Raw genomic sequence first — 12335 nt, forward strand, 5'->3', positions numbered from 1 at the left:
CTTAAGAGGAACTGTTTACTGCTCAGTCATTCAGGAAAAGATCTTTTGAAACCTTAACACCTTTGTGTTACTGTCTGTCCGTCTGATTTAATCAAGGTTTTAAACTATGACCAAATAACAAAAAAATGCAATTAAAGCTAAATCAGCCCTTAAAGTTGGTGCATACATATAGGCCTTGTTTTCCTTGCTCAGAGCTTTGGAGCATAGCAACCTCCTCTCCCCACACCAGTCACTCTAGGACAGACTATTAACAAGTCTTGCTTTGTTCTTGTGTATTTATCAGTACCTGAAATTTTATAAACATTTCTTATCTTTCAATTATCTGGCTTCCCTATAAGAACACAAGCTCTATGAGGGCAGAGATTTTATCTGTCTTATTTATCCCCATAACCCTCAGGACTGCCCGGCATATAATAGGTACTCCAAATAAATGAATCTTTTTAAATTTAATGAACAGCTACAGCAAAACCAGTCTTGTAATTAGAAAGAAAAAAAAAAAAAGAAATCCTCAAGAGAAAATTTTACTACAAAGATCTTAGGAAAAGAATTAATCAAGGCACTAGAGAAGTGAAGTTCATGGCCAGTTGGGGAGAACTCAAAGGCCTGGCTAGAAGAACTGGCTCGAGGTGGTTTTAGATGTGCTCAAAGTTGTGGTAATTACGGAAAATGAATACCTGAAAGGAACTTTCATCTAACACTATCACATTTACAACACAGACGTGCAGCCTGTGCTTGGACATTAGAACTTCCCCACGTAAGGCATCCTCCCCACTACACTTGGAGGCTTCGGCTACCAACTGTAGCTAAGAAAGTCACAAGATGGGACTGAGTAATTATAGACCAAAGAATAATACCATCAGTCAATTAAAAAACAAATTTAAAAGGTGTTAATTAGAAAAATTATTTATTTCTGCTCCTTTCATACAGCTTATTGTTCAGGAAACAGTCTTACATACATATCTGAAATGACGTGCTATCCACACGCTCTGTTTAAAGGCAAAGCACCACAGGGAAAGCTGATCAGCTGTCCAGAGTTCTCAGCTTATGGGCTCTCGCTTCTTGATTTTACATTAATTTCTGAAGGTCAGAAATGTCATCTCCAAAAAATGTTAAGGGGGTTGTAAAAATAATCACTTTATTCAATATTGTTGCTGTAGAAATGAAGTATATTTTCTTTAAGGGGAAAAAAAAAACGAAGAAGAAAATGCCGCGTAACATCGTTGGTATGTCAGTACAGGCCAGCAGGAAGAAATACTGATAAGCTTGTCTCTTTGATACTAAGACGACCTTCTAGTCCAAGCTTTACCATGCTTCCTATGTTTTCACTAGATGTTTCTTTTCTGCTGCTTTTCATCCTTTTCCATATTTCGTATCAGAGGATTGGTACAGCCTTTAAAACATCATTAACAGGAGCAAATTCAATATCCATGGTTCTCTTCTCAAAAGGCACTCTAACCCATCAGATAGCCCCTGTAAAAAACAATTATAAACACAAAAAACGAAAAGGAAGCAACATTTCAAATTGTCCCAAACAAATTTTATGATGAATCAAATGACAATCTGAAAATATAGTTGTGATACCTCATCATGGTTCGTATTTCATATCCCCACCACCCTCCTCAATAAATATATACATTGCTAGGCCTTGGGTCCATTACCCTTTCCCCTCAAAGGACAAAGCTACAAACCAATTTGCTAAACAACACAGGATGCAGGGGAAAAAGTAAAGGAAATGTCTGTTATGTGAAAGTTAAAGTTAAGAGTTGGAATCAATTTCCTTTGGACTCTCACAACTGCATAAACATTTTTATGGGAAGAAGTTGGTGTGGATTTCCTACAAACCCTAATATTACCAAAAAAGAAGGTAGGGGGATCAGAAGCTGTTCATGCCTGGGAGGTGAGCCCTTGACCCCTCCAGAAACAGTGTGCAGAAGCATCTGCCCTGCACCTCTGTTTCTGTAGGAAATATCCTGACAGCAGGCAGGGGTGTTAACTGTAGCTGTTGAGCAAGTCAAACTTCACACTAATCACACAGGAGATCCTTGTTCGAAATGTACAACTTAGGCCCTGAAATCCTCTTCAAATTAAAGCATTAAGTTTGCTTTTATAAAGTTCCAAATCCTTTCTTTTGCAATAAATCCTTGCAACCTATTATTAATTAAAGATCTGCAGGATCAAGGAAAAAAAACAGAAAAATTGTGTAAAGCTATTCACATTAAGAAAGGATTCAATACACCCTGTCTCCGCTGATGCCTTTAGAACTTCTCTGCTTTTGACCCTGCTTCTAAAACTTGTGGGTAAGCCTAGGCAGACTTCACTCAGTTTCCTCATCTGTAAAACGGAGTTACATCAAAGGGTTTGAAGGATTATATAAGAGAGTCTACTAACACAGTAACTGCCATTCATGGTAAGAAGCACTGGACAAATGTTAGCTATTATTAGTTCAGAGTCTCAAGTTTCTTCATCTCTAAGGTGGGGATTACAAACTGCTCCAGAGGGTTGAGATCTACTATAGTGCCTGACGTATCAGCAGACACAATGTGATTTTCCTCCTTTCCAGCTCCTGGACTCCCCCGACTCCCTGGAGGGCTCGGATCCACCTGCAGTCAACGTGATCTCCCTAGAACTCATCAGCCCCTTTCCTTCTGCTTTATCAGCCTGGCCAACCCACACTCTGAGTACAGAGAGAACTTTCATCTCACACAACCGCCTTCATGATGACTTTGATATAATCCAGTACTTCTCACCTCTACTCACCCCCTCAAAATTGAATAAACAATAAAAAGGCTCTTAGGGTACCTAATGGCTTTGAAGACCTCCACATAAATATGCTACTATAATGCCTGTTACTTCACAAAAAGCTTACTTTAAGACTTAAGCTTCACAAGACAAAAAAAAAAAAAAAAAAGGTTTAACAAGAAGAAAAAAGGGTCGAGAAGATTTTAAGTCAGTGTCTACTAATACCTGCACCAGTGGAAATTACTCAACAGCTGGCTTCCACAGTGAAACAAAAGTCCTGAGGACTCTAGGGACAGTTGTCATCGGCTTTTGCTGATATGTGAACACTGACTTTTGGACATCTGTCTCTTTCTCTTTTTTTTTTTTTTGGACATCAGTCTCTTGATACAGCTACATGTTTGTGGTATTCTTCCTTGTAATTAGTGTATGACCTCTACTTATGCATCAAACAAAGCCATGTTTTAATTTGTACAATTGTATCTTCAGGGAAATGTCAGGTCTTTAAAAAAGCATACAACAGAAAACATACAGCTAGTAGTACCACTCCATTGCTACTGCTTTCTCCTTTTTAAAGGCACCTCTTGCTAAAGATGGTATCAGATTCTTTGTGAGAATACATCCCTGGAGGTTACCATGATGCATCGATTAGCATGGCCATCCTTTATCTCGGATGCTAGCCGCTTATTTGATGGGAAAAAACTCATGGTTACTGGTTACTGTCTTCTTGTTGTCGTTGCTGTTCCACGTATATATTAAACTGCTTATATACATTGGGACATCAAAGAGAATGTGTGCACAAAAAGAAAGACACTTCCCCTCCTTGCTGGTGGTACTAACCACACCCCTATCATGTGCAATATGGAGGCCCACACACTAGGCTCTTTTGAGGCCTGCAAATATTCCAGAAAATACAACACTATTGCTTCCCTTTATTTTCCAAAACTATCCATTGCTTCTCCCCACTCCATACCCAAGACACCAGGCATTAGGAGCTATAGATGAGAAATCATACCAAAGAAGGGACCATAGTGGGGGAGGGTATAGCTCAGCGATAGAATGCATACAGAGTGCACACTTAGGACGCATGAGGCCTGAGTTCGATCCCCAGTACCTTCACTGAAAAAATAAATAAACCTAATTACCTCCCGCTAGCCCCCCTCCAAAAAAAAAAAAAAGGGGGACCATAAATCCCTTCTTCTTAGAAAGTTAAATCTTAAGATTTAGCTGCACAACAAGTTACAGAAAGCAGCAATTCTCTGTTTAGACTACTGTTCTGCTTTGATTACATCTACACATAATCTACACCTAAAACCCAGAGAGTATACTCTTTTTCTTATTGTTATCTTAGTTAACAATCTCAGACACTGGCCTATAGGATGGGGACAAGATAAATGTTTACGTAAATAATTGCAAAAGTAAGATGAAAGCAATCCAGAGATTTAAACACTTCTCAGAGCTTTTTTGTGAGCAGCAGATAGCTGTTATCCTGAAAGCCAAATGCTTGCACTAAAAGAAAAACACACATCCTAAGACTTAAACCCTTAAGGAAGAATAGGAAGCTTAAGTAGAATGGGAACAAATCTGGTTCTGTGAGCAAATCTGCCCACTTCTTCTGCTCTGCTATATGCCTCCAAAGGTTCCTTCTGTTTTGGTTGTTAACTTTTAATAGCCTCTTTATGCTCTCTGGGAGGATATCTTTTCTTGTTTCACTATGAAAAACTTCAGTCTCTTCCTATCAGTCTACCTTTTCCAACAAGGGCAGAACAAAGAGGAACAAAAAGAGGAGGCTGGAATAAATCAGTCTTCAAACAATTTAGCAAATGGCCAAAGCTTTTCCAGGGACAAAAATAAGAGCTATTGGCAGAAGAGTCTGAAAGAGCCACATGGCCACACAGATCATCAGCTGACAAGGAACACTGCTCTCTTTTCCCATCCTGGAGGGCTAAGACGGGAACACGAGTGCAGGATAAATACTCCTGACTTTCCAGGGGAAGCCTGTTCCCTCTATCCCAGATGTGTTATGGACACAGACAGCTTAAGCCACAGAACAAGTCAACTTGTGAAATTCAAACAAATTCTTGTATTCCCTCTTATCTCTTACAATAAAATCAGAAAGTATCAGTTTTAATAAATAAAGTATAGTTCCCACTTGATATTTAACATATTCCCTAAAAAATAAACTTTCTAAGAGTTAACCTTTTTATGTTTGCCCAAAGTTCCTGTAGTTACTAATGTATCCATAGGTGAAATCAGAGTATAGGGAAATATGATCAGATCTGTCCATATTTCAAATGAATGATCTTAAATAGAATGATAAAAGTTGCCATATAATCGATTTACTTTTGTTCTAAAGATGGTGCAAGTTTTCTGAATCAAAATAATCATTATATATATGAAATCCTTTCCTCAGTTTTTGAAGAGTCAGTAACTCTCCATCTTGTCCAAGGCTTAATGGGTTTTCCTCACATCAATATTCAAAGAGCATAAACATATCTATGTACATGCATGACTGGGACATTGTGCTGTACACCAGAAACTGACACACTGTAATTGACTGTACTTCACTAAAAAGTAAAAAAATTAAAAAATTGAAACATTTAAAAAAAAAAACAGCAGCAGCAACTAATAGCTTGAAAATATTCCCCGCTAATAGTATTAATATGGGAATTCCTTATGTCACAGATTAACCAAAAAGCACTTTGGAGAAACATCTCCAGCCAGTGGTCACTGATGCTACAATAAAATGACTGAATTTTCTCATGAACATGTATGGAAATAACAGTCAGGAAGACCTATTGGTCTCAATTTTACTTCTACCTATAACCCTGAGCAAGTCACAAACTCCTCATCTGTTTAAATGAGGGGTAAATTAAGTCTCCTATGATTTTATATGATCCAGGTAATTATTTTTACCAGTTTTCAGGTTAAGTTGCTGATTACACAAAGTACTTAACAACTTACGGCAGTTTCATTCTCATGAATACTCTAGCCATGAAAAAACTCAATAGGACACAGACGAATCCAATGAATAGAAGAAGAAATCTATTGAGTTTTGGAATGTTTGGTGCATTGGATCGGTCCAGGATTATGAAACCTAAACCTCCCATTGTAAACAGGAAGCTGGATGCAAGTCCTTCCATAATATACTGTCCATTCACTCTGAAAAAGAAAGACCACAGCAAAACAATAAATGCAAATTCCCAGAAAAATTTTAAAAATTTTCCCTAGATTGAAATTCCTATTCCTGCTAAAAATGTTTGTGCTTATTTTTTATTCTTACCTTTACAACTATTTTCTATTTCTGGATATCATTTCAGCAAGCATCTATGCAGAGTCTATTACGTATCAAGCACTGTTCTAGGTTCAGAGGGTACAACAATGATCAGGAGACAAAAATCTTTGTTTTCATGGAGCTTATGTTCAAAAAAAGTTTTTAATTTTAAAACTTCAACTAATGCAACTGTCTCTGTAAAATTAAAACTTATTAAAAGCCAACTATTGTATGACCCTTTAACCAGAACTTTAGGTTTTAAAAGTTCTCCTATTTAAATTTCTACTATCAATTTCAAATTAATTTTGAATTGGTTAGAAATGTTTCCTGAATTTTATGATAATAAATAAGCCTCTTGTTTCAAAGGGAAGTTTTTTACAAGCAAGTGTTCTTAACTGAGGCTTTATGAACCCCACAAAGATTTCCAGCAATCTATAAAGCCTTATAACTATATGCAAATTTTTGCATATATATGTATCTGATTTTTCTAGGGATGAAAAGCTTTCAAAATTCTTGGAGCTCATGGACCCCAAAAAGCAAATCACTCTATTAAAGATATGATTTATACATCAGCATATGTAAAGAAGAACTAATTGTATTAACTGAAAATCCAACACATATAGCAGTTCCAGAATCCAAACAAATGATGACACTGTCAAAGGTCTCCCTACCAACAAGATCTCCTGGCATCGAGATCCCCTCCACAGAGAATCACAGTAATCCTTCCAGGAATATTCTACGCAAGGAATACCATTAATGTAAGTGTAAATACAAATATACAGCTACATTTAGGGAGACAATTACCAAGAAGTTTTTAGAAGGCAATACAACAAGCATTTCTCAGATGAAACAAACCACACTGCAATGGTGTTCATTGCTGACATAGAACACACAAGGTTCAAACATCAGTTTTCTCATTTAACAGTTTATTCAGGGGTCTACAAATTTTTTCTTAAATAATCAGACTGTATATATCTCAGGCTTGCAGGCCATATGGTTTGTGTCACACTTAACCACTGTAGCTTGTAAACAGCCATAAACAATATAGAAACAAATGTACGTGCCTAATTCCAATAAAGGCTGACTTACAAATAAACAGGTACCAGTGGTTTGATGAGCCCCAGAATAATCTATAAATGTATTTTAAACTGATACCCTCCCTTATATACGTGGTCATGCCAATCACTGTGAAATATTTTATTCCCTAATGAATGAGTAAATGAATAATATACTTCTACTCTTGTTCTTGTCCACTTCCTGCAATCTCTGAATTTAGCATTTTAAATTTAGCTATTGTCTAAATACAGATGGACCCAAGCGGTCTCACTGTATTTTTAAATAGGTAGGCATCCCCCGGCAATCTTCTTTCCCAGCACCAAATCATTCAGAATGTTATCTTTTACCTGTAGGCCAAGAAAGCTACTGGTCTCTGATGCCCATGTTCGTCCGTCATAGAGCCAACACTTGGAGGTTCGACAATAACATCATAAATTATTCCTGTGTGAAAGACAACAGCATATATTAGATTGGATTCCAATTATAACACAGAATTACAGTTTTCATCTGTCTCTAAAGGTTCATTTATATTTAAATAGGACTGCAATGATGTATTATTGTCATCAAATGAGGCCCAGCTTATCCCTGATAAACCATTTATTCAGATAAACCACTCAGAAATTCAACTCAGTATTTTATTTATTTTTTTATTGACGTAAAGTTGATATACAATATGATATTCAACTAAGTATTTGAGAATGACTTTTAAACAATACTATCTCTAAAAGAGGTATTTCATAAAAGAAATTTATTCAGTAACTGTTTCTTTTTTTTTTAATGGAGGTACTGGGAATTGAACCCACGACCTCATGCATGCTAAGGACATGCTCTACCACCGAGCTATTTCCCTCCCCCAGAGTAACTGTTTCTAAACTCAAGAATGACTCCACAATAAAGGAGATTTAACATTAAGTTCATTTTAGTTCAAGAAAATATTCCACATATGCTTGGATTTGTTTCAATAAATTGAGAGGTAACTAGAGAAATCTTGCTTAAAAGTAAAATGAGACATTTTAAAATCACACCATTAGGCAGACTGGCAATACTAGAGATTCATGATCATTAATGTTGATATCCATCATTGTGTCGTAATCATCATGATTATTAATATTAATGTCCATCAACATTAACAGTTTTCCCAGTCTTCCACTGTCAACATCTATTCTTTATCTTTTCCACTAGTTTCCACCATCCTCACTTCTAGCTTTCACTAAGCATAGCAAGACTGTCTCCTTTGGCCCTGACTAACAATCACATAGGGATTCCCTAATCCCCCCCCCCCCTCGCCAAACCTACAAAGTGGTATCTGCACCCAGCCTCACCTCCTTCCCTCCAGCTACAACACAGGAAGAGTCCCTCCCCTTATCAATGTGGGATCCTTTTTGCAATAATCAGGACTCGGTCCCCTCTTGCCTCTTCAGAGACTTTGTTCCTTTGGATACCTCAGTCCTGTATTTTCAACCTCTTGTTCCCTACATCAACATTCCCTTGACTCTAGATCCTCCTGGTTAACATCCCATTTCTATGCTTCCTTTCTGAAAAATAGGCAGGTTTCCTTCCAGGGGAAAAAAACAAAAACATAAATTTGCTGTCTCCACATTCTCACCCTTCATTCAACACCCTCCAATCTGGCTTCTGTCACCACTGATATTACTCTTGCCAAAGTGGCCAATGACCTCCATATTGTCAGATTCAAAGGACACTTTTCAGCTCTCATCTTAGGAAGCTTCCCAGCAGGACTTGATCCAGTTTACTAAGGCCATTTTCTTGGAGGAAAAAAAATGGCTTCTCATGGCCTTTGTGACACTCCTGTCCATGTTTTCTTGCTACCTCTCTAACTGAGCCTTCTCTTCTAGGGAAGCACTAAGTGTACGGCATTCCTTAGGGCTTGATCCACTGTCCTCTTTTCCTACATTCTCTCCCCAGTTGAACTTATTCCTTCAGGCTTTCAACTCTAATAACTCTCAATGTGCCAACACCTATCAAATAATGTTAGCACCATTAAAATTATATTTTATAATATATTTTATAATAACTATAAATGGAGTATGACATTTAAAAATTGTGACTCACTATGTTGTAGACCTGAAACTTATATAATGGTGTAAATCAACTATACCTTAATTTTTAAAAATTAGCTGTAAGCTACCTAAGAAGAGAAAATTTGTCTATGTTCTTCAATATCTGGCTTGTGTGAGGAGTTCAGAAAACATGTGTTATTGACTAACATAAACCTCTTTTCTCAGTTCTAGACTCCTATCTGCAAACTTGATATATCCAACTATTTACATTTGGCTATGTCCAACTATGATATATTCCAAAAAGATCTGGATTCACCATTCCCCACCAAAAAAACTTCATTTCTTCAGTCTCAGAAAATTACACTTCCACCTACTTGTGCTTAAATCAGACACCAATAAGATTCCTTCACACTTCATTCTCCTCCTACATCCAATCAATCCATCATCAAGATCTACTGAATTTTGGGGGGAGGGTGTAGCTCGGTGGTAGACTGCATGCTCAGCATGCACAAGATCCTGGGTTCAATCCCCAGTACCTCCATTAAAAAAACAAACAAATAAAAAGATCTACTGAAACTACTTCCAAAATATCTTTCATTAAATTTTCCTCCATCTCTGCTGCCACCAACGTCGTCTAGTATAAATGAACCACAAAACTCACCTAACTGGTCTCTCAGTCCTATATAGGTCCATACTTTTCCCTCTGCCTAGCATACCATTTCCCCCAGTCTTTCTGATCTTGGCTAACATGTCACTTCCTCAGAACCGCACTCCAATGTAAATGATGTTCCCAACTCCCATTATTGTCTCATAACCTCTTGTTCCTTTCCTTTAATGCATTTGTGGAAGTTCGCAATGGAAAAAAATGTATGTGATATTTAACATGTCTCAACCATGACATTATAAGCTTCAGAAGGGCAGGGCCCTTACCTGTTTCATTCACTGTTGTCCCCAGTACCTAGTGCCTGGAACTTAGTAAGGACTCAGTATACTATTTGCTGAATATTTCTCAGTAATAAATATTGTTTATTTATAAAGGTATACCCACAGTTTTTACAAGAGACTCCTTTCCAGTGGCAAACCAATTCCCTGAATGAGACAGCTTGGCCACTAAAAGATTTCCTTTTACTTTCCCTGGAAATTGGGGCAAAGAATCTCCCCATTACAATAATCCAGGGGGAAAGTGGCCAGAATGAAAACTGTGAAGCTTCTAGCAAAGGCCCTGGCTCCAAGAGAGGTAGAGTTACAGAAAAGATTTCTAGCAGATGAAGACTTATTTTTTTTAAATGCACTTAAAATTTTGTTTATTCAATACAACATCTATTAATGTGCCAAGCAGATGTTAATGCTAATGCACTGCTAGGATAATATCTTACCAACGTAAAAAAATATCTAAAATGTAATTCATTTAAATAAGTTAACTGTTACTATTCTAGATTTGGGAGGAGGGTAAATCCAAAGGTACACCCTAGAACTAAGCCCACATAATTTCTGACGCTTGTCTCTTCAGTGCCAACTATTCTCACAAAACATCTATGAAAATGAAGATGTCTATGACTATTGCCTTAAAAGTAAAACCATCTGCTCTTCCTTTCCCTAATCTATTTTTATAATTGACAAATTAAATACCCCACTTCCCAAAATCTAAAAGTGCAGTAGCACACAGCTGAGTAAATCACAGAACCGCGGCCTGAAAGGGTGGTGGCTATGAAAAGACTGTAGCCTGATTGCCAGCTCACCACTATACAAAGAGACGCCCCTTCTGCAAGGGACAGGATAAGATGATAGTGCAGCAGTGTTCAACAATAATGCTATTTTCCTTATTCTTTAAATTCTCGACTTCCGCTCTTTGAAGTAAGATAACCTTCCGCAAATCTATCCTCAGTCTCAAATATTTATCCAAACCGTGGTTTCAGAAGTTCCCATTCATACTTATTGTTGACTGGGGCAAAAGCAACACCAAACCCTTAGGTTAGTTAGCTCAAACCTAAGGACTGTCAACTCTCTTTCAAGGATTCAGGGTCCGTAGACAAAGAGAAGGTAAGAGAGTCCCACACTCTCTCGACCAACTGTGGAAGTAGAATGGGCCAGAAAAGACTTTCCCAGGACCTCCGTCAAACAACTTATGGCATGCAAAAAATAAATAAATAAAAGAGAGCAACAATCTGGGCTTGAAAAAGACATTATTCGACTCGGATCGCTTGGCTAAAAGATTAGGAGAGGGAGAGCAAAGGGAGTGAGAACACGAGTCCTCTCAAGATACAGGACAGGGCGGCAGGGCAAGTAAACCCTTGGGCCGTTAACACTTGGGACCCCAGAACTTCCCTCCATCCTCCGAAAAGATCGAGAGCAGAGCGAAGCTTTCCCGGGCTGAGAGCCAGCCGAGCAGACGCGCCCACGGCGCGGGCCGGCTCTCCGCGCCTCAGCGCCTCTCGGGACCCAGTCAGGCCGTTACCTCCGGTGATGAGGAAGTAAGACACCACCACCAGAGCGTACACCGTCATGGCCGACGGCATGTGCACCCAGGGCGGCTTCTTCAGCTTCAGGTTGGGGCATTCGAGCACTAAGAACGGGATTCGGTACAAACTCTCCATGTCGGTGGCGGCAGGGGCAGCTCGGCCTGGAGCCCCAAGCGCCACCCGGAAACAGGCCCGCCCCTCCCTTTCGCCGGCGCGTGCGCAGGGAAGGGACCTGCAGGTCCGCAACGCTCGGAAGCAGCTTATATGCCGATAGAAGAAAAGGGAGAAACTATAAAAACAGATAAGTGATGAGACTTCAAACTATGTACTACTGAATCTTGCGAAATATTAATTTGAATGAGAAGCTCAGTTATTGCCAATGTATAAGCAGGTGATTTATGTACCTTCAAGGACCTACAGGGCTTCAGACGTGGCCAAGCTAGAGAAGCAGGAGGAATCGAATCCTTCTGAGCCCCTCCCACTTGCGACGGTGGGGATTTGGAAGCTGATTGGACGTGGGATGCTCTAGGTTCCCAGAGCGGGAGGATGAATGGGGACGTTTGGAAAGCTCTGCCTTTTTTGTTACCGGATTTTTCAAGAGCTTGAGAAAGTCCTATGTTGCTGAGCTTTTCCTTCCTGAAGAAATAGTGGTGATAGTAATGATAACAATCGTCACTTATAATTGGTAAATTAATATATTATAAAATTTAAAAATATGTACCCAGTTTAGATCTATCGCAAATGTCAGATCATCTCCACAAGATGCCTAAAGCAGATACCTTGATGTGA

General features: G+C 38.7%; 1 protein-coding gene across 1 annotated transcript; it reads right to left on the reverse strand.

Moving 5' to 3' along the window:
• Positions 1-887: 887 nt before the first annotated feature.
• Positions 888-11748, reverse strand: OSTC (oligosaccharyltransferase complex non-catalytic subunit). The gene is made up of 4 exons (XM_010981059.3): positions 11543-11748; positions 7414-7507; positions 5701-5898; positions 888-1470 (listed from the first exon to the last, which is right to left on the reverse strand). Exons 1-4 carry the CDS (start codon positions 11679-11681, stop codon positions 1452-1454), a joined length of 450 nt encoding a protein of 149 aa, XP_010979361.1. The 5' UTR covers positions 11682-11748; the 3' UTR covers positions 888-1451.
• Positions 11749-12335: the final 587 nt, after the last annotated feature.

This window comes from Camelus dromedarius, chromosome 1 (assembly GCF_036321535.1).
Source record: "Camelus dromedarius isolate mCamDro1 chromosome 1, mCamDro1.pat, whole genome shotgun sequence".
In the NCBI taxonomy this organism is placed as follows: domain Eukaryota; kingdom Metazoa; phylum Chordata; class Mammalia; order Artiodactyla; family Camelidae; genus Camelus; species Camelus dromedarius.